This window comes from Cetorhinus maximus, chromosome 6 (genome assembly GCF_964194155.1).
Source record: "Cetorhinus maximus chromosome 6, sCetMax3.hap1.1, whole genome shotgun sequence".
NCBI lineage: Eukaryota > Metazoa > Chordata > Chondrichthyes > Lamniformes > Cetorhinidae > Cetorhinus > Cetorhinus maximus.
The window spans coordinates 52,609,072-52,632,729 of NC_135884.1; the positions used below are offsets into that span (position 1 = coordinate 52,609,072).

At 44.1% G+C, this 23,658-nt stretch overlaps 1 protein-coding gene across 4 annotated transcripts in view; it reads right to left on the reverse strand.

Annotated features, from left to right (window-relative positions):
- Window positions 1–23,658, reverse strand: part of LOC144681763 (contactin-4-like) — a 1,677,954-nt gene that overhangs the window by 357,536 nt on the left and 1,296,760 nt on the right. For 2 of the 4 annotated variants that reach the window (XM_078543733.1, XM_078543731.1), the window contains exon 14: window positions 2,785–2,902. In XM_078543733.1, coding sequence (XP_078399859.1) covers window positions 2,785–2,902 — 118 coding nt within the window. Of the gene's footprint in view, window positions 1–2,784; window positions 2,906–23,658 lie in introns of all 4 variants that reach the window. The other 2 variants (XM_078543732.1, XM_078543730.1) reach the window with 1 other exon arrangement.

The following is a 23,658-nucleotide window of genomic DNA, read 5'->3' on the forward strand; positions in this document are numbered from 1 at the left end:
GTCAAGATAGAACTTATCGATTATAAGTTGTTGAATTTGTGTTTTCTTCCAGCATATAGTGATTCCTGCCTTTTAATGGTTGCTGAGTTTATCTTTCACTTATAACACCAATTTCTCTCAGCTGCTGCAAGCAGCTGCCACCTGCTTTTAGTTGCCAAGTATACTTCACCCATATCCAGAACAAATTCCATTCCTCCATACCTTCTCTTGCAACTAAAGTAAGAAAAGAATGCTAAATCCTTTTAGATAAGGACCTGAAATAAGTTTATTACCTTGTATGTGAGTTCTGACTGACTTTTGAATGATAAGCATGTTGTTAGGGTCTTGATTTTCATCATTTCGCTGCATTATTATCAAGATTTTAAAATTATGTAACCTAGGATTCTGTAATGGCAATAACAATTATTTAAAACCTTTAACAGAATAGAATATCCTAGGATATCTTGCATGGGAGAGGAGAGACATAGAAGAATTGAGGGTGATGGTCATAGTTTGTAAGTTTAGATTTTGAAGAAGCTTTTCAAGAGAGGCTGAAGAAGGAACTAGCTAGAAAGGCTTTGTGGAGAGAATTTCTGAGAGTGGGGCTGAGGGCCTTAGGGATTTTCTGAAGATGGAGCTGGAGCTGAGGTAGAAGAAGTTGAAAAATGGAAGGAGGCATGCATAGGAAGCCAGAATTGGGAGTCCTAAGGACATAAACTGGTTTAGAGGAGGTTGTAAAGATAGAATGGGCAAGACTATGTAGGGATTTGAAGATCAGGACAAGAATTTTGAATTCAATACAATGGAAGAGAAGGAGACAATGGCAGTGCAGATTGCCAAGGATATCGAAGACAAGTATAATTTAGCAGGCTGTGAAGTACTGGAGAAATAAAAGGAGCAATTGGGAGGTCAGCATGAATAAGTCAAGTCTTGATATTACAAATGTGGAACTTAAAGTTTTAGTTGCAGTTGGGGTGCGATGGAGTAAAAGAGGGCATTTTGTGGCACAAAAATGAAATTGTTAATGGATAAGAAGTGAGGCTTGAAGCTCAAACAGAGCACTGAGGCAAAATTTATGATTTGATATTAAAGACCTGACCCATGTTAGCTGTAAAGAAATTTCTGTTACATAGATGCAGAAATCTATTTGCATCATTACCGTGTGAATTCTCCCCAACTGGACAAGTGCCAAGAGGCATCCAACAGCCAAAGGTGTTGAACAGAAGAATCAACCTGGTCAGAATTTGTTAATGGCTGTGAGAAACTTGCAAAACTGAAGCAGTGAGTGATAAGTGCTAAATTCTACATGGGAAAGTTCAAAATAGCCTTCCATCTATAGAACAATCGGTGTGCTAGATGTACCTGGAAGGATGTAAAAGTTCCCAGTAAAACATTGCTCTAAGCTGTGAATATGGTATTTAGGGGGATGTGGCCTTTTAACTCAACCTCCAATATCAGCTCATATTCCTTGATGACAGCCATCAACCCCTGAAGACTGAAATCAAGGGAAAGCAATTAACTTACAATTGAGAAGTCCACTAATATTAATAGTCGGTGATCATTTGTTGCAGGTGGGCATCACAATCCATAGCAACCTTAAGACATCAATGACACAACAAGTGAGTGAAACTGGAATAACTGAAGTTGTGATTCACTCATCAATTGTAAGTTAATTTAATGGGAATGTATTATGTTCTTTTTACCAAATTGTTTTGAACTGTATTCTTCGTTGACTGCCATATATGTGTCTGACTTCTCAACTCTAAATGTTTTGTAAGGTCAGTCATAAACTGAGGTCTAGTTCAATGAATAAGTCCTAAGCAAAATGATTTAACCTGCAGCTGCTGTGTCAGTCACCTCAGTGTTAGCATGCTTTATGTCCATTAATATTGTCTAAAAAACACTAAGGATGATGCTACCTGCAACTCATTTTCATTCACTCAATTCTAATGTTCGTGGCCCTCTCAATGGTAAGTATAATTCATTTATTTAAAATGTCTGGATTATCATTACGGCTCAGCTAAATGGCTGCTAATCCTGAAGGCTGTCACCAGGATTGACTGAGCTCCCATATTATGCTCACTGACAGTTGCATGCATTTCACCTTAGGAGAACCTGCAAATTCATTGTGGTAAACCAAGACTTATGACACTTCCTTGTTGGTAACACCTTTTTTTCAACATTACTAATATACCACTTGATTATCAACAAGTTAAGCATTCATTTAGCTGCTTAGAAAGTATCAAACTAGAACATTGAAAGATGAACTGCACCAACTCTCTGATGGATAGAGTTAACAAATTCCTAAGCCTCAAACCTGATGAGAGGAAATCCGGTTTAAAAAGTGCTTTGACAGTTAGATCTCATTCACACTTACATTTTGGATTTTGAATACAAATTTCTTCAAAAAAAAAAGCAACAAATATATACACAAAAATTACTCCTACAATATTGTTTAAAAAAACCAACCCTTCAGGTTTACAGCAATTAATTCTTGCATAGATTAAGAAATAACCAAGTTTGTAGTTCAAACAGGATTATAACTTTTATATTTATGTTGTTCTTTGAGAGTTTTCTTCAGTGTTATCACAAGACAATATTTATATTATTCAAACTACAATTTTTGTAAAAGTTCACTATGTCAGACCTGATGATTGAGAGATTGAAAAGTCCAAGGATAATTCAATATCCACACAGTTAATAGATTTAAAAACATTACCACCAGAAACTCAAGTGAAACCTTTCAGTCATTTTACAAGTGTTTCATACCAATGAATACGCTTCTTTGTAACTTGGGGTACTTACCTCTCACAATCAGATCGGCTGCAGCTGATGCACTGTCCACAGTGGTTTGAACCATACAAACAAATCTACCAGCATGCTTAAGCTGAATGTTTCTGATCATCAAATCACCAGAGGATCCCTGCTGAAAGAAATAAGACAAAAGCTTAGAAACATTACAGAAATTAATATGATTTTTAGTGTAATACACGTGTAGACTACATTTACTTCTGTTTCACATTTTATTTATTCCTTAGTTCCCTTTGAACTGTGAATCAGTTTTCCTTCTCTCAGGTACAGCTGATTAGGTACAAAAACAGAGTTTACCATTTGAAATTTCAATTAAGATTAAGACCAGGTTTCAAATCCTTGATCTGCCTCATTACCATCTAGGGATATGATAGGATGTTAAGTTAAGTTAGCATCCCTGATATTTTGGTTATGCCATGTCTGAAGTTCACAGCAGGACAGTTCAAACTTCCATGACTAATGTGTGCACCAGCTGGTACAGAATAAGCATTTCAACAAAGGCACACATAGTAGTCCTCCTGTAAATCAATCAGAGAAATACTGGCTCCTGTGTTCCTCTTTTGAATTTATTTCAAGACCAATGTACAAAACAATGAGACAGAAGAGCACCAAACTTGACTACAAGATTTACACTTGTCCAGAGTTCATATACTCAGATGAATTACGTAAAATGTGAACTTATGTCCTATTGGTGGGCTGGATTTGTAGGATTAAGAAAGTACAATTATGCCTGCACAAGGCTCCACTGTTTCAGGAAATTATAATGTAATTTTGTGGAGTCTTGAGTTTTTCATTTATTCTATGTGTTAGTGATAATGATAAAGGTAGATGCAATTAATCAACCAAGTAAAATTGGTAACAGATTTTTCTTCTTCATTAATGTTAGCTTCAATACTACTCAGAGCCTGAAATGCATGTATGTAAAGTAACAGGATCAATAAAAAAGAATTTTTGTTAAGGGCTTGCTCATTATTGTGAAAAACTCTCTGTTATTAGCTTGCAGCTTGTGCAGTTGTGATTAGAAACATAATCTGTGTCCTCAACTTGTGACTTGGAAAAAAAGGGCACATCTCCATGGTCAGCATTCACTGTTGGAAAATCATTGTAGGATACAGTGCAGTGGCATGGTGGTTATGTTACTGGATTAGTCATCCAGAGGTAAAAACAGAAAATACTGGAAATACTCAGCAGGTCTGGCAGCATCTCATTCGAAAGAAAAAAAGGGTTAACATTTCAGACTAATGACCTTTTGACAGGACTAGAAAAATATAGACATAACAGAGGCAGGAGGTGGTGATGTGGAGGTGTGGGAAGGAAGAAAAAAAGGTTAAAATCTGTGAAAGGGTAAAAAGCAGGAGAGGTTAAATGATAAAAGGGATGATGGTACAAGGTAGGAGAAGATAATAATAGGACAGGAAACCAAAGAGAATGGGTGCAAATAGAAAGAGGAGAATCATTACCAAAAGCTGCCGCTCTCCCCCAAAAATGGAGGCAGAGGTTATTACCTGGAATTGTTGAACTCAATGTTGAATCTGAAAGGCTATAACGTGTCTAACTGATTTCTAGGCCTATATTCTCTTAAAGGGAGACGCAAAATTCAGAATCTCTACTTGAACGCCCTAATCTTGGTCATGTGGACAAATACTTTGTCCAATTGACCATTTGGGAGCCACTTTTCCCCCCTAAAGAGACATGATGCATTAGAAACAGTACAGATAAAAACAAATTGGATTTATGGACTTGGGCTGTTGAGCTAAAGTGACAGATAACAATTTTAACTTGATTCTCTTGAGCAAAGATAAAAGGCATTCACTTTTTTTTAAGAAGGGGAAGCTAAGAAAGCAGTAACGAATGCATTGCTGTAATCAAATTGCAAAAATAGACCAAGGAACCGTACAATGAAATGAGAAACTGAGAGCTGAATAAGAGTCTATTCAAAAGCTTGCTCTGGAATGTATCAACGTGTGGAACAAATGTCCCTCTGGTGGTGAAGATGAAATCTGCTGATTCTTCCAAAAGAGAACTCGATAGATTTTGCTGGGGGGTTGGGAAGGGAGGTGGCATGTTGAGGGATATAAGCATAAATTGACAACAGGCTAATAAAATGGGCCAAACATTTAAAGGATAAGCAGTAGGCAGAGGCTGCCTGCAGCACATTCTACAGACAGAACAACCCTTAAGGTTTAATTCCATTTGATTTCTGTATGATTGCACGCAGCAGAATCAATTTAGCATTTCAGAGTTTGTGACTTGTCAAAGAGTTATAGTAAAAGGTTGTTGGGTTTATGATTTTTACTGCACAGAACTTTGGTTTCCTCTTCAGATGTGCACGTTCTCATGCTAACCTCATTTCACAGTTCATTCAGGAGATTATAAAGATGCGAAGTGAAAGCCCTTTTTATGTCCAATAATCTTTTGGGAACAACATGTCTTCAAGAAGCAGGAAGAAATCTAATTTGCATGTCCAGAATCAGTTAACACTCGTCAAGTTGTCCTCTGTGGAAATAATCATTGCTCAGACACACTGTATGTGCATGTATTTTAGAGATGATTACACATCTGGGCCATCTTGCATAGTAAACAGATATGGTGATAAAGGCTGCATTATTTAATGGTCCACAGCCTGGATTTTTAATTCTGAATCTTGAATAGGAAAGTTTCTAACCATAATTACCTTGAGAATACAAGATATATGAACTGGATACCATTTTATCTTTCTGATTAAAAGATATAGAGAGGCAAAAGAGAAATATAGAAAACACAGTCATTTAAATTTTAGGAGCGTGGGGCCTCTTACAAAATTGTAGAACATGAGAAGTCTTAGGGGAACGACACTTGCATTGCTTTCATCTTTTATTTAAGGCTTTGGATCTTATGCCTCGTGCACCACTCATCACCATCAATGACTTTTTTTCTAATCTTTTTCCGTTTATTTACACATTTGTAATCTACGCAGGCAGTTTTTCTTTTGCTTTGAGTTCAATTTCGTCAAAACTCTCCTGGGTTTCTTTCAAGAAGTGAGAGAGTGATGTGTAAAGTTTTGCACACGTACTAAGGGCAATCTGTGCATTGTGGAGGATCTTGCTCATGGTTTTGTGGAACAGATTCAACACACAATTGCAAAATTCTAATATGGATATACAAACTCTAATTCCTCCATTTTCTCCTGCTGAACGCCAGCTTCTCTCCTTGTATCCTTTTTTCCTGTCATCAGTATGCAGATGATGAAGAGCATCAATCATTGAACCATAACTACCAGCTACAGTTGAAGTAGCCTTTGCATGTGCTTCCCCACCTAGTGTCAGAGAGATGTTTTGGTACAGTGGGATCAGGACTCAAAAATGATTTGAGCACTGCCCGATGTCTTGTAGAGGTATAAAAAAATGTGTATATTTGGTGCACAACAGCACAGATCATACATATTTATTTCCATTTGCGCTGTAAATTCATCTGTTTTGTTAATAATGTTCTGTTCATTCAGATACAGAGCCTTTAGTTCTGTCTTTTTAATATTTTTGTAGCCTCTAGTCCTATCTGCTGGTGCACTCATATTTGTGCATTCTGTCCCTTCCTGTCATGATCATCATTTCCCTTATTCCTACCTTGTCGTCTTGTCTTGTTTTCTCTATTTAATTTATCACATCTTCCCAAACTTGATCCCTCACCCGCACTATTTATTTTAAAGCCCTCTTTACCGCCCTAGTTATACAACTTGCCTGAACACTTGAGCCAGCATGGTTTAGGTGAAGACTGTCCCAACGGTACAGCTCCAAATTTCTCCAGTACTGATGCCGGTTCCCCATTTCTCCCACACCGATCTTTGAGCCACACATTTAACTCTTTAGTCTGATTTATGCTACGCCAATTTGCACATGGCTCAGGTAGTAATCCAGAGATTATTACTTTTGGGGTTCTGCTTTTTAATTTAGCTCCCAGCTGCTCATATTCCCTCACCAGAACCTCTTTCCTAGTCCAATCTATATTGTTGGTATCTACGTGGACCACGACCACTGGATCCTCGCCACTGCATCCCCCCCCCGCCCCCCGCCCCCCACTCCCCCCCTCCAGTTGAACATTTGCAAAGGCTGAGGCTCCTCCACTTCTGCCTTCTGGTCCCCATACCTGCCTCACTCGCAGTCACAGCCTCCTATCCCTGACTACTGACCAAATCAGAAGACCCTCTCCAGAAGGTTGTGATTGCCTCCTGGTACAAGTGTCCAGGTAACTAGCCCCTTTCCTGATACATCGCAGTATCTATCTGAAGCTCGGTCTCCAGCTCAATGATCCTGAGCCAAAGCTCCTCAAGCCATAGACACTTACTGCAAATGTGTTTGCCCTGGATCACACCACTATGATGGGATAAGCTGGCAAAACCATTTTAGTGGACTGTAGCACTCAAGACTTAGATCACCATAATTGTATAATGTAAACTTTTCAGGGTGTTTAAACAAACAGTCACTGTTACAAAAGAATGTAAGAAATAGGAAGTGTAGGCCATACCGCCCCTTGTGTCTGCTCTGCCATTCAATAGGATTATGGTTGATCTGATCTTGGCCTCAACGCTACTTTCCTTTCATAACTCTGGACTCCCCTTTAGTTCAAAAATCTGTCGATCTCAGCATTAAATATGTTCAATGACCCAGCCTCCACAACTCTCTAGGTAGAGAATTCCGAAGGTTCACAACCCTCTGGGAGAAGAAATACCATCTCTTATTTCAATACTAAATGGGTGTCCCCTTATTCTGAAATAGTGTCCCTTCATTCTAGATTACCCCACAATGGGAAACATCCGCTCAGTATCTACCCTGTCAAGCCCCTCAGAATCTTATCTGCTTCAATAAGACCCCTCTCATTCTTAGCTCCAATGAGTATAGGCCCAGCTTGTTCAGCTTTTCCTCACAAGACAAACCCTTCATCCCAGAAATCTATTAAGTGAACCTTCTCTGAACTTCCTTCAATGAAAGTATATTCCTCCTTAAATAAGGAGACCAAAGCGCAGTACTACTGGTGCGGTCTCACCAGTCCACAGTATGCCACTGTGTGGCAAAACATCCTACTTTTATAATCCACCCAGTTGCAATAAAGGTCAACATTCCATTCCTGTTGCTAATTACTTGCTGTACCTGCACGCTGATATTTTGTGTTTCATGCATGAGGACACCCAGATCCCTCTGTACTGTAGCATTCTCTGGTTTGTCTCCATTTAAATAATATTTTGCATTTCTATTCTTCCTACCAAAGGGGATATTCCTCACATTTTCCCCCATGTACTCCATCTGCCAAAATTTGACAACTTGCTTGACCTATCAATACCCTTTGCAGACTCTTTGAGCAAAATCTTACACTCTTAGGTTAAGAGTGTGAGTTGGGACAATTCCAGGCATAGTGCCGCCTGGGAGCCTTTTCAGAAGATGCCTTGGAAGACGGCAGCACCAATGGTAGATGTAGGTACTATCGCTGCAGGAGGGGACTGTGAGGGCATCTGCATCTTGAGGCACTCTCTGAAGAGATTTTTGCTTTACCTAAATAAATGGTGGCCACAGCTGCCGGGCTCCTTAGTGGAGGGGAGCCCTCTCCACAGGGAAGGCCTGAGGAGGCAGATGTGGTCTGCCGAACATAGGTGGGGGGATTAAATAGGAGGTCTATTGTGTCCCCCAGGCCAGCTGTTGGCAAGCAGCCTCCAGGACCTTCCAGGCTTGGCCCTCACTGGGGACCTGTCCTGTGCCAGGAAGATCCTGGCAGTTTATCTAATCAGCCCACAAATTAGTGTGGATTGGCTACCTGCCACTGCTGGAGGTAGCCTCTACAGGTAATTATCTGTACCAGGGAAGATCACCCTGAGGTGAGAACACATTGGCCCACTGACCCTACGCGTCTATCTCTGATATTCCTCCTGTTCTTATGTTCAAGCCTGCCCCTGGGGGACTGGGGAGATTCTGCCCTTGTGTCCACCTCACAAGTTGTCTTTGTATCGTCAAAAAATCTGTCCATGATACACACAGTTCCTTTGTTCAGTTCATCAGATTATAAATAGTTGAGCCCAAGCACTGACCCCTGCCAAACTGAAAATAACCCATTTATCCTGACTCTTTCATTCATTCCTGTTAGTTAGCTAATCTCCTGTCCATGCTAATATATTACCCCCAAACACCATGAGCTCTGATGCAGTAACCTTTTATGTGGCACCTTATCGAATGCCTTTCAGAAATCCAAATGCACGACATCTACTGGCTCTCCTTTATCCACTCTGTTCATTGCATCCTGAAGAAACTGTAATAAGTTTGTCAAACACAATTTCCCTTTCACAAAACCATGTTGACTCTGCTTGATTGTATTTTGATTTTCAAAATGTTCTACTATTACTTCCTTAATGGATTTCAACAATTTCTCAAAGACAGATATTACCAAACTGGCCTATAGTTTCCTGCTTTCTCTCTCCCTTTTTTCTTGAATGGGGGCATTATATTTGCTGTTTTCCAATCCACTGGGACCTTTCCAGAATCAAGAGAGTTTTGAAAGATTACAACCAATACATCCAGGATCTCAGCAGCTACTCCTTTTTAAGGCCCGAGGATGTAGGCCATCAGGTCCAAGGGACTTGTCAGCTTTTAGTCCCATTAATTTTCTTAGTACTTTTTTTCTAATGATATTGATCATTTTAAGTTATTCTGTTCTTTTTTCTCCCTCATTTTCTACTATTAATGAGATGCTTTTAGTGTTGTAGTTAATTGGTAAAATGATGCACAGCTTTCATTTTTAAAATGCTAAATAAAACTTAGCTGACAAAATTAAATACTGTACAGTCAAGTTCAAGGAGAAGAAATCCATCTTGAATGGTAACGTAAAAGGGATGGTATTGTGTTGGCTGACTGTCATGTGCCTCATCTGATATTTAGTTTCCTTGATTTCAATTGAATACATCAGGTGAGGGGCATAGCCGACAGCTGATGCCATACATGCCATTTAGATGGAGATGGAGTGAACACCTAGAAGAATTGTACAACGAGATGACCTCGACCACCAATCAAAAATAAAGACGCAGGCCCAGAAATTTTGCGAGAAGTGGAACTTGTGCTGAAGAAGATGAAGAAGTGGAATGTACCAGCACTAGATGAAATAACACAAGACATCATTGCAGCACAGGAAGGCTAGGAACTAAAAAACTGACTATTATCGCCAACAAGATCTACAACACTGGCATTATCCCTGAAGATCTAATTAAGTCTTGTTTTTTTCACTTTTGTCAAAGAAACCTGGCGCAAGAGAATGTGAGATACATTGAACAACCAGCCTAATGAGTCATGTAGTAAAGATCATCCTCAGAATCCTAATGGCCAGAGATAGGGAAAAAATTAAATCAGAGAATTCAGACACTCGGGGGACATTGTAGAAGAGAAAGCAACATGAAATGCAATCTATCCTTTAAAAACCTTGGCAGAAAGAGCCATTGAAATGCAAAACGGCTTCTACCTATGTTTAATTGATTATACTAAAGCATTTGATAAAGTCCAACACAATCATCTCATGAAAATGTTGGAAGATATCAATATCGATAGGAAGGATCTTGACTCTGCAGGAATATTTACTGGAATCAGGTAGCGACAATCAGATGTGAGAACAAACTCAGTGGGCAGGATTTTCCCACCGTCGGGGGCGAAGTTGAAGGGCGGGCGTGCAGAGGCGTGCTTCCGATTGGCGCCATTTTACATGGGCGGGCCAATTAAGGCCCGTCTAGCGTGACGTCTGCACAGAAGCGCTATGTGCTCCCTGTGCGAACAAGGGGGGAGGGGGAATTCTAAAATCGAGAGTGCACTCTTTCGGCAATGCGCACGAAGGAACGCACTCATCTCCCTGAGGCTAAATGCTACCTCAGGGAGATCGGCTTTAAATGTAAAAAAGCTAAAAATAGAAAAATAAAATTTCCCTGACATGTCCCCTCATGTGACACTGTCAGATGAGTTGGGACAGGTCCATAATTTTTACAAAAACTTTATGAAAAATTTTTGAAAACCTACATGAAATCTCATCCCGCCCATGCTTTTTCTAATTCCCACTGGGGCTCCTGGCCTGCCCGTCAACCTTAAGGTTGGACGGCCAGGTCCATTAATTAGTTTAATTACTCTGTCAATGGCCTCAATTGGCCATTGACAGGTCGGAGGGCGCGCAGCTGATTTTGCTGCACCCCCACCTACCGGAAAATTTAAATGGGGCGCAGTGACTTCAAGAGTTCTGCCCGACGTCACCACGCATCATTTTACGTGTCAGCGAGCGGGCCCCGCCCCCCACTCACCGACAGGGAAATCCTGCCCAGTGACTGGAAAGTGATCAAAAGAGGGATTAGACAAAGCTGTGTTCTTGCACTGGACAGCTTCTCCCTATACAGTGCATACATTCTCAGAGGAATTAAAGGGATGGATGGTATAAAGGTAGATGGGAGAGTCATCACCAACATTCCCTATGCTGACAACATCATATAGCAACAAATGAATAAGACTTGCAAAAATGAAGGGAAGTAAAGGGAAGTAGTAGATACGGGCTTACACTCAATTGCAAGAAAACGTACACTACAGTGACAAAGAAAAAGCACATTCCAGAATGCAACATCACAGTAAACGGAAGCAAGTTAGAACAGGTCAGTCAATTCAACTATCCAGGAGGCAAAGAAACATCCAATGTCAAAAGCAGCACTGAAGGATTGAGCAAGCCAAAAGTATTTTTACAAAATCAAGTGACATTCTAAGAAACATCAGCTTGAGCCTTGAAATGGGAATCCATGTATTAAAATGTTATGTCTGGCCAGTAATGAATTATAGATGTAAAGCTTGGAGCATTGGGAAAAGGAAGAAAAGAAAATCAACAGCTTGAAAATGTGGTACTGATGAAAGATCCTGAGCATAGGCTGAGTGGGGAAAAGAATTAATGAAGTAGAACTGATTGAAACTGGAAGAACAAGAGAACTCTTAAATAACATTAAAAGACAACAAATGGAGTTCTTTGGACATGTTATCTGCACAGAGGGGTGAGAGTGCTTAATCACCACCAAAAGGCTTAATGGAAGAGAAGCAAGTAGACAACATTAAAGACTAGTTTAACCAGAGCATCAAAAACAAGGTCATCCACTGTTGTTATGGTCGAAAAGTTTGGAAGACCATGGTCACCGACACCACTCGGCATGGCACTTAGGTGATGCTGAACATCACTCACACTGATGAACAAATGGAAAAAAAAAGATGCCTGTGTATTGTATCCATATGCTTTTTGAAACCATTTGCTGTATCATTGGCTGAATATTCCTACCTTAGTTTTTAAATGCAAGGTGGCTTTATTTCCAAATCCATAACCTGGAGCTGAGTGGAGGGCACTTTCCGGATCAATCTTTCAAAAGATGCCCAATTAAGAACCCACTTCTGAGATCACCATTCAATTAGGTACAGTAGAGAAGTTGAGGAGGCAGGAGGGCATGTCAGCACATGCTAATGAAAGGGCAGCAGGCAGCCTTCACCGTGGCTGTACTGGATGTGCTGGTGTGGTGAATGACACAAAAGAGGTTAGAGCAAAATGGATGCGTAATTAGGCTAAAGGAAGTTGCAGCCATTTCTTCACCCCCAGTACAGTACGTGACAGCAGTTTCCAGAAGCTGGAAGTCAAGCCTCTGCCTGCAGATGTCTTCAGAATTGCTGTCTTCCCAATTTCACATTCAGATTGCATGTCACTGTCATACCGTTCTAATTGCCTCCATCTGCTGTGCATTCGCCTCCTGTGAGTTGACAAGTTGCAGACACTGCATAGGTCCCAAGCAATGCTGAAAAGATCCCATTGTCATGGCAAAATGACTGATAATTGAATAATTAACATGATTGAGTGGAGCATAAACACTGGCATGGTGAACTGGTTCGTTCCATTGGGATACTTTGGAGGCTCATATCCAATATAATCCTATGTAATCAATTTGCCTTCTGCTGCTGCCAGGTGGGTTGCTGGCAGCAAATAGAAGCCACCTCAGGTAAAAGCAGGAGGAGGCAGGAACATGTCAGGAAACTGCCCAATGCCCCTTTTCCCCAATTTAACTTTCACCCCACTCTGTCCAACCTCACCACCGAGGGTTTGGGAAAATTTCCCTCATTATATTTGAAGTGAATTCCAAGGGTTGAATTTTGCCCTTGACGGGTGGGCAGCTGATCTCCGCTGCTGAAACGGGCCGTGCCGCCATTTTGCGCGGGCAGGCCAATTAAGGACCGCCCAGCGGGTTTGCAACTCCCGTGTACAACGAGAAATTCGAATCAGCGGTGGGCGTGTTCAGACCGCCGGTTCCAATGGGGAACGAGCAGTTTGTATAAAGAGTGGCCAGGCAGCCTTGTTGAGGCAGTGCACCATGGCCACTCATAGAGAAGGACATGCTGGTTTGAGGGCACAGGAGGAGGAGGAGGGGGGCAGGCTGCAGGAGAGGCCAGCGGGGGGGGCCACTGTGCCCCTCTGTTCTCAGGTGCTGTCCTCCTCCAAGAGGTGTCCAACCGTCGGGATATTTTGTATACAGAGGATGGGAGGAGGAGGGCCCCCATGTCACCAGGCAGGTGTGGCAGGATGTGTGGTGACTGTAAGCGCCCATGACGATGTGTGGCGTACCAGAACCCAGTGCCGCAAGCGCTTCAATAATTTGTTACGCTCTGGAAGGGTGAGTACCATGTCAGCCTTGGCCACTTAACCCAGCAGGTAGCCTTAGCCTTTGAGCACCGCCCCCACCCACCCCACAACCCCCCCCCCCCCCCCCCCCACCCCCCGCCACCCCCCACGCCTTTGTGTCGTTACTGCATTGGGCATTTGGCACACGCTGGGTGGGTAAACAGACAGTGACCATGCTTACATCAGCCTTAATGGTTGAGGAGAAGATGGGTTCTCCCTGCAGCATATGTTGGTGTTTGTTGCATTTGAGTAGTCTGGGGGCAACCTGCAGGGGAGGCAGCTAGACACATATTCAGAACTCCAACACATGTCATATTAATGGTGATGAGATGGTGGAAGGGGAGCTTCAAGGTGTGGTGGCCAAGAGCCATCTGCTGGCCTCGGCGCTGCACCTAGTTGTGCCTCCTTGCCATGGGCGCTAAGACCCGTTATTCAAAGTGATAGACGCCGAATGTGTCCAAGGTGTCCGTTGGGGGAGGGGGTTGGGGCCAGCCGTACTATCTTCTGGGGACTGAACACCAGTAGTGTGGACAGGAGCCGCTGGAGGCCTCAGATGGGCCACTGTGGTTGGGGTGTGGTGTGCGCGTGCAGAGTACATGAGCGATCAGCCCCAATAAATGCTCTTCTCTGCTTTGGAGGCAAAAACAGAGCACAATTTGAGGGAGCGCCAGCGGACTGGTGGTGGGCACACCATGCTGCAGCCCCTCACCACCTACGAGGAGCAGGCCATGGAGCTGGGGAGGAGGCAGGCAGCCAGGGCGGCAGGTGTCAGCGAGGCTGGGGTGCAGCGGCCAGGTACTTGAGGTCCACAGTCCCACTCACTCTGTCTCCCCACCATCCAAACCACTGATGGTTGCTGCAATCGTTAATGCTGCAACACGGCTCATTCACAGACTGATACACTCAGACGTGTGGGTCATACACAAAGGTCCCTCAGCCCCTTGAGGATGCACGTCTCTAGTGCCTTCTAAAGTTGCCTTCTCCCATTTGTGACCACTATCCCTATGGCCTAAAATGCCATGGCATCGCTGCTACACATCCAAAGACGTTTTGCATCTTAGGAGGGTTTGTACCTCCACCACCCTTTCAGCCAGTGTCCCACATTACTCTGTCCAAAAGGTCCTCAGCATCTCACCTGTCGAACTCTTGGCACTCAACTTAAATAAATGCCACCATGTTAGTCATCCCTGCGCCAAGGGGAAATGTTGCCTTCTGTCCACCCGTTCTATGCCCCTCATAACTATATGAAGGTCAATAATGTGACTTGTCAATCTCCTGTGCTCCATGGCAAATGTCGCAAGTGTATGCAATGTTTCCTCATCACTGCAACTCTCCAGGCCAGCATGCATCCAGGTCAGGAACCTCTGCACTCTCTCCACTCCAATGCCATCCCTCCCATGAAGCGCAGGTCACAACAGGACCCAGAAGTGCAGATGTGGCCTCGACAGCGTTTTCTGCACTTGCAACATGACCTCCCTTTTCCTACATTCTATTCCTCGTCTAATAAAGGCACGTCTGGCTTCGACCTTGTTAAACGCCTTATGTTCCTGTTCTGCTACCTTAACGGGTCTGCCCAGCAAGGTTCCTGTAATCGTCGTGGCTTCCCACAGTCCTACCATTATCTATGTATTCCCGTACCTTGCTTGTCTTGCCCAAGTGCTTAACCGAACACTTATCCACATAACATTCCATGTGGCATTCCTTAGGCCATCTGACCAGCCTGTCTTTATGCACGTGTAATGTTTGGGCCTCCTCTTGACTATTTACCACCCCACCAATGTTCGTCTCCTTAGGTTCTTGAAGGGTGAGCGACTTATGAGGCTGGGGGGGAAAGGGATGAAAGGTGTTACTGACTGAACGTTAACTGATGCACTGTCCTTGTTGTTAATTTCAGCATCACCACCGCATGGCTGCGCCCAACAAGAGCAGAGCCCCCCCTCCACACCTGAGGGCCAAGACGTGCAACTTGCGGCACATCCTTTCAGCCAGCCAGACACCAGCACAGCGACAAACACTTCAGTGGGGAATTTAACGTCGGCTAGTGTCCCGGGTCACAGTGGAGAGGGCACTTCACAATCGCTGGAGGAGGTGGCACGGACAGAGAGTGCCGATGGCGTCAGCAGCTGGAGGACTGCAGGGGACCAGGCACATGCTGAGTCGGGCAGTGATGATGTGTCTCTGGAGATGTCAGCCATGCAGCAGCTGCAGGACAAGTGGCAGGATTCAAGGGAGCATCTGGCAGGGTTGCATGAGGGCTTGCTTCAGTTTGTCTCTGTGGTGGAGGAGTCCAGGCAGAGTGTCAGTGATGGCATGAACCTCAGGGCAGAGCTTCAGGCTTCCTCCACTGAGAGATTGGCGACTCTCATGGAGAGGTGCTTCGATCGGATTGAGAGTCTTCTGTTTGGGTTATGCTCTGACCTGCAAGCCCTCACAGTGGTAATGGCCACAGGTGGTCATTCCCAATGTGGGAGATGTTCTGGGCACCAAGTGTCGCCGCTCGGTGCCCAAGCATCTGCGGTGAGCAGGGAGGACCAATGTGACTTCACGTCAGTGCAGCAGCTGCCTATCGTCACTGTGAGCTCCTCTCAGGGCGATCCAGATGAGGGCAGCAGCTCCTCCACCCCTCTGCCAGTGACCGTTGCATCTGTTGAGGCTGCAACAACTGGGGAGGTGCCAGTTCTGGAACTGGCCACTCCCTCCCAGGCAGGGCCAGCACAGGCTCCACGGGCCAGAGGACGCCCGCCAAGGTCATTGACCCCAACAGGACAGCAGGGTCAGCAGACTGTCTCACAAGCCACTCCGAGCGATGAGGCGGCACCTAGACATAGCACCCGCAAAAGAAAGCATAAGGCACATTAGGCATTCCATGCGTTTGTCACTGGTGATTTTGTGTTGACCTTAGATTAGGGGAAAAATAGTAATGTATGTCAGAGCGACGTTTGTGTTTTATTTTGGACTGAATAAAGTCCACTTTTCTGACCATGGCTGAGGGTGTTTCCTTTGTGCTGCATTTGTATGTTTCACAGACATCTCATGAGTGTTTGAGTGGACATTGACGTTTCTGTACTAAGCCCATTGTTGCGGCTGATGAGGTGGAAGATGTAGCACCTAAATGCCACGTGTGGAAGCGCCAGGCAATGCTGGTCCTGCTGATTGATGTGTGTGGAGCTAGCTGAAGGTTCGTTGGATTAAATTGTCCCGGGAGTCCCTGCCTCCTTGGTGTAGTAGCGGGTCGGCGTGCTGCCCCTCATCATCGCCCTATGCTTCCTCATCCTCTGAGCCACTGCTGGATTCATCACGTGCAGCCTCATCCAGTGCGTCAAGGTCTTCATCGTCAACTGCATCCCCCGGTTCCAGCGCAAGATTGTGGAGAGCGCAGCATGCTACCACTATCACAGAGATGCGATCTAGGGGTTACTGGAGTGCGCCCCCTGAGCGGTCCAGGCAACGATAGCGCATCTTGAGAAGACCAATGGCTCTCTCCACCACAGCCCTTGTGTTGCCGTGGCTCCTATTGTACCGCTCCTCAGCTTCTGTTCTTGGACGGCGGAGAGGAGTCATGAGCCACCTTCTTTGTCACCCACCAGCCAACCATCCAGCCGGGCTGGAGCACTGAAGAGCCCCGGCACCTGGGAGTGTCTGAGGATGTAGGCGTAGTGGGAGCTGCCTGGGTACCTTGCACAAACTTGCAGGATCTGCATCCTGTGATCACACACTATCTGCACGTTCATGGAGTGGAAGCCCTTCCTGTTGACGAAGGCACCGGGCTCACTAGCTGGCGCCTTGATGGCCACATGTGTGCAGTCTATTGCACCCTGGACGCGGGGGAAGCCAGCAATGGCCGCGAAGCCTCTGGCTCTCTGTGTCTGACTTGCCTGGTCGCAGCGGAAGTGGATGAACGTCAATGCCCATCTGAACAGAGCATCTATAACCTGCTTGACACAAGTGTGGACAGCTGATTGGGAGACGCCGCAAAGATCACCCACCGAGCCCTGGAAGGAGCCAAAGGCATAGAAGTGGAGGGCAACTGTGACTTTCAGAGCCGCTGGCATGGGGTGTCCACCCACACAGTTAGGGGAGATCTCAGGCCCAATCATCTGACAGATATAGTTGACTGTTTCCCTTGACAGACGGAGCCTCCTTCGGCACTGCACCTCAGTCATATTGAGGTAGCTGCTTCGCCGCCTGTACACCCTGGCAGCAGGATAGTGGCGTCTTCTGCGGCCCCTTCCACCTTGGACAACCTCTTGGCCCTGCGCCCCTTGTGCCTGCGCCTGGCCTCCCAAAGGTGGCTCCCCTGGAGGCTGATTGTCCACTCCTGGCCTCCTCCTTATTCTATCCCTCCCTTCCTCAGAGGAGGAGCTGCCTCCAATAGAGATGTTAGAACCCAAACCCAGGCTAAATGGAGGCCGCCGGAAAGCTGCAGGCCCGATAAAGATGGTGAGCTGAAGTTTCAAAGTACACAGAAAGCTATCGGAAATCGATCTGAACTGGTAACAATTACACTGCCAAGTTTAAAACACTTTCTGGATTAAATACTTCAGAAAAAACATGAACAACCCCTCTGAGCCCACATATCCCACCCGTGGATGAGTTTTGTTAAAAAATCACTTACCCACCTGCCCGTTGGGCCCGTGCGCCGAGCCTAAGTTCGCATGGGCTACTCAAAATTGTTGTCAATTGCTGACTTAAGAGCCTAAACAAGGCCTTTAATTAACGGCGGGTGCGCGTCGCACTGCATAGCGTGCCCGCTGACCTAAATATCACGATGACGCACGCTGACATCGGGACGCCCGCGCAACGTCAGCACGCAAAATTTTAAGCACTGACGTCCAGGCTCCGCCACCCGCACGTTAGCCAGAAAATTCTGCCCCAACTATTTCCCCACAACTCCCAAGACCAACCATGGAGTTTGAATGACATTTGCTGGATCTAAAACGGATGATAAAATACTTGAAAATAATGGCCTGCCGGAGTTTAAAGTATTCAGAATTTTCTTTGAATCTAATCTCAGTTGGAGGCAATGATTTCACTTTGATCTGAATTTCACTGATCCACAATGCTGTATCAATGGAGCTAGCTAGTTTCTTTCTTCTGAAATTTCTGATTTCACAGAAGGAGATTTGTGTGTAAATTACACATCCTCTTTCAACAGTTACACTGCCATCTCTTATCACCAATGTGCCATTTAACAGTGTGTTTCTTCACCTTTCAATATTTAGGAAGTTTACGATGATGAACCTGTTTGGCATGTTGTTTAAGCATACTTTAATCACCCACTGCAAACAGCAAATCTGAGTGTGAGCTATTATTGCTCTTCCTAAATTGACAGCTTAAATGACAGCTATGAGGAATCCATGCTGAAAACCCTCACAGGCAGCAAGAAAGTTAAGTCAGCCAGGCTTAAACCTGAAAATCAACTAAAAAAGCTGCTTCTCAGTACAGTATTTTAAGAATTTCAGTCAAGGCATGGAGATCAAAGGCAACAGTGGAATCTTATCTCAGACAACTGACAAACTTGTAGAGCAAAGGGCGCTAAAATGGACTGAAAAGAAATCTGGAGTTGTGGCCTGGGCGAACAATATCTGACACTTCAGCAAGATAACCATCCGACCTAAGGTTAGCCAGCAGTAATGGCTTAATCAATTGCATGTGCAAACTTGTATAGCTGGCGAAATAGAAACTGCTCACTGACAGTGGATGGAGTGAACAACAAAAAAACCCAAATCATAAGTTGGAAATTGTCTTTATCCTGCTTTTGTGCATAGTGTTATAAATGTTTGAAATAATCTGTCACCCAAAATAACAGAACTAAGAGTATTGAGCATACTCAAAGTACAATCAGATGCTATTATTGGGTGTTACTTTACAAGCGAGGCACCCTTTGATGGGCATAATGGCCTTTTCTGATCTTTAATTTTCCTACGTTATGTTCCACGGCATAGATGAGTTACGGTACAAGAAGGAACATCCTTTTGTTGTGTGTGGTAAATTCATCGACAGATTGATGAAAAGGCATTTACAATGTTGCCACCCATAGTGAACTCGAGAAATATTTCCCCAATATTTCTAAAATAGGAGTCGAAGTTTGAGATATGAGTACTTACATTAAGCAAAGAAAATAATCAATTCTTACCATGATTTTACTCAGTGCAGTGAAAATAAGAGAGCCACCTCTCTTCCCTATTTCAAAGCAAATGGACAGAATGTTGATGAAGTTAAGAACAAACTATTCTGAAATTCCTTATTGTAGCTAGTATTCAATGTCCGACCTATGAGCGCACATATTCGTGTGGGCATAAGATATAGTGGCAATATAGGGATTAAAAATGGTGAGGACTGGGGCTTAATATTTACAGATAGAAAGTGTTCAGAAAAGATAGGGAAGGGAAAAGGGAGGTGGGTAGCAGTACTAATTAGGGCAAACATTGTTGGAAAGAGAATCGGCAATGACAGAATCCAATTTGTTATAGTTGAGAAGCAAAAATGGGATGATCACATTACTGGGAGTATTCTATAGGCATCCAAATAGTGAGAGAGAGGAGCAGAGATATCACAGAGATGTACAAGAACTATAGAGTGGTAATACTGGGTGGTATTTAATGCAAGCAATGGGGGTATCGCCCACCAGCTGCAGATCTGGTGAGAGCCTCATGCCTTTCGGAAGGCCTGCTGAGTTAAGTGCCAATCAAGAACCTAATTGGGTAGCCACGGGCCTTTCCCGGGATTCTATCCCGAGAGCTGTTGACCAATCAGAGGCCAGCAGCTGTGCATTGCGCTGCAGCACCAACAGGAGCAGTGGCAATGCAGCCACCTGAGGCCCAAGAGTGCCGAGGGATCCAGGCCACAAGTGAAGTATGGCGGGATGGGAGCTATGTGGAGTAGGAGGGGGAGTCAGCTGTAAGAGCATCTGCGAGCCCCACTTCCTGATGCCAGGCCCTCGACAGGGTTTACTTTACAGGCTTCCCACAAGGTGAACACCAGCAGCGATAGGATGAGGTCCTTAAGTGGACCTTAACTGCCCATTAATGGGCCTCAGTTGGCAGCCAGGCAGTATGGATTTAATTGTGGCAGAGACAGGAAGGCAGCGGGGTCCCTGCCTACCACTCTCCTGCTCTATTAAATGCTCCCCAGGGCTGATGTAAGAGTATTAGGCATCCTAGGTGAACCTTCAGTCATGCGCATTGCCACCATCACACCAGGCAAAATTAACTTTCAAAATGAATATTGTGCATTAGTATGAATAAAAATTCTGCATTTATAATTACAACTTTATTTTACATGGAAAAGGAGAATGTAATGATACTGATTATCATCATATGTACCAGAAGAAATGCACATTATGATGTGTAATATGGCTCACATGATGTAATACTATGTCTTCCTGCAACAATTACTGGATGATTTTATGCACAGTTTACCCAATCAATAATCATTACAATAGAGTGGGCTAGATTAAATTACATTCTTTGATATTATTTACAGGTTCACAGATTTGAAATAATCATTTAGATGTATGTAGTAACTGAAGTTATAGTTTCTCCTGCTGTCTATTGGGGTCACAGTATGTCCTTGGAGGCTCCAACCAATGAGCCCTAAGCAGGGGAAATCTGCAGGGCGGAGCTGCCTGACGAGAGTCCTGATTGAACATGTAGCACCTGAAAAGCTCTCTAATAAAGTTTATCTGTTTCTTGTTGAAACCTGTCTTCTCCGTCAAGTCATTACATTTGGTGCTGAGGGTAAAATAGCTCCAATGCTGCACCTCGCCTTGTTAACATGAGTATATTGAATCTTAATAAAAAAAGAAAAGACTATTCACCAGTCATGCCACTCTGCGATAGAAATGATCCTTACGATGCGACTACGGAAGACTGGAGCGAGTATGTAGAGAGCCTTGGTTTTTATTTCGTAGAGAACAAAATTACCATGGAGGAAAAGCAGAAAGCAATCCTTTTGAGTGTATGTGGTAGCAAGACATACAATCTCATCTTCAGCCTGACGGCCCCGAACGCACCCAACTCTAAGTCCTTTAAAGAATTAGTGGACCTTTTGAAAATGCATTTCCAGCCAAAGCCATCCACAATAATGCAGCATTTTAAATTTAATCCCAGAGTTGGGGTCCCGGGAGAGTCTATCGCAACCTATGTAGCGAAGCTGAAGCAGTTGACAGAACACTGCAACTTTGGGGACACACTCAATGATAAGTTATGGGACTGATTAGTTTGTGGAGTTCAGGGCGAAGCCATTCAGTGCCGTTTACTTGCTGAGGTTGACATTGACTTGAAGCGTGCCCTGTTAATATTTCTAACCATGGAAAGTGCTGTGAGAGACTCTCAGGTTTTGCAACACATACAAGATGGCGTTGTTCTTCATGTGGGGCGGGAACCTACCGCCGTGCATGGCGCAACAATCAGGCCCACATCATCGAACCGAGAGGCAATGAAAAGGCCTAGCAAGAACACTTCAGCAATGACTCCAAGGTTAATTTGTTATAGATATGGGCGTGACCATGGACCGGACACCTGCAGATTTAAGGAGGCAGAATGCCATTACTGCCATAAGAAAGGTCATGTAATAAGGCAATGCAGGCCGAAGTTGAAACAGTCCATAAAGAAGCAAACCAACATGACTGAATTGAAAAATACAGCAGCACCTGATGCTGCTGACGCTGACATCTATTCCCTGTATAACATCACCGCTGTAAAACTGAACCCATTACTGCCACAATCAAAGTTAATGGGAAGCCACTAATAATGGAGGTGATATGGAGCCTCAATCATAGTGGTGGGAGAGCACACATTAAAATATCTAAATTAAGGTACCCAGACATTGAATCTGGAGTGGGCAATGGTTCAATTGAAGACACACACTGGAGAATCTATTCAGGTAAAGGGCATTGCCGTATTACCTGTGTTTTACAGGCAACAGACAGCCCAGCTTCCAGTGATCATAGTGACAGGAGAAGGACCTAGACTTCTGGGCTGAGACAGGTTACAGAAAATCAAGCTTGATTGTTCTGAAATATTTCACCTGAAAACAGGAGTTGTTTCTGGACTGCTAAGGAAATGCAGCAGTGTACTTAGGGATGAATTAGGGAAGTTAAAAGACATGCAAGCAAAAATGTATGTGAATCCTCAGGCGACAGCACATTTCTTTAAGGCCAGACCTGTGCCTTATGTATTGAAGGAGAAGATGGATGCAGAACTGTGCTGGTTAGAAAAGCTGTGCATCATCCAACCTGTCCAATTCTCGGAATGGGCATCACCCATAGTTATAGTGGTTCAGCCTGACCAAACTATGCGCATTTGTGGGGACTATAAATTGACCATGAATAAGGCAGCCAAACTAGATAAGTACTCCATTCCAAGGATAGATGAATTATATGCAAAGTTAGCTGGAGACAAGTCCTATACGAAGTTAGATATGAGCCATGCCTCCCAGCACTTAGAGCTGGATAGCACGTCTAGAGAATACGTGACTATCAACACGCACAAGGGTTTTTATCAATATACTCGCCTACCCTTTGGAGTATCATCTGCATGTGTAATCTTTCAAAGGACAATAGAGAGTTTTTTGCAGGACTTCCCAGAGTGTTAGTATACCTAGATGATGTTCTGATCATAGGGTCAACTGAGACCGAACACTTGGCCAACCTGGAGGAGGTGCTGAGAAGATTCATGGAAGCTGGTGTACGGTTACAGAAAGAAAAATGCACATTTCTAGCACCAGATGTTACTTATCTGGGTCACGGGGCGGATGCAATGGGTTTGCATCCAGTAGAAGAGGAAGTTTGGGCAACTGTCCAATGTGACCGAACTCAAGCCCTTCCTGAGTATGATCAACTACTCTAGCTGCACCTTGCCTAACTTATCAACTGTATTGGCACTGACAAGAATCACTGTTGGTCATGGAATTCACAGCAGGGGGAAGCCTTTGTGAAAGTAAAGAAACTGTTGCCTTTGTCGTGTCTATTGGTACACGACAACCCATCAAAAGAATTGGTATTAAAATGCGATGCGTCTCCTTATGGTGTGGGAGCTGTGTTATCACATAGAATGGAAAATAGATCAGAAAGGCCCATTGACTATGTCTCGAGAACCCTCTCCATAGCTGAGAAGAGTTATTCTCAACTAGAAAAGGAAGGTTTATCAGTGGTATTCAGAGCGGAGAAGTTCCACCAGTACCTGC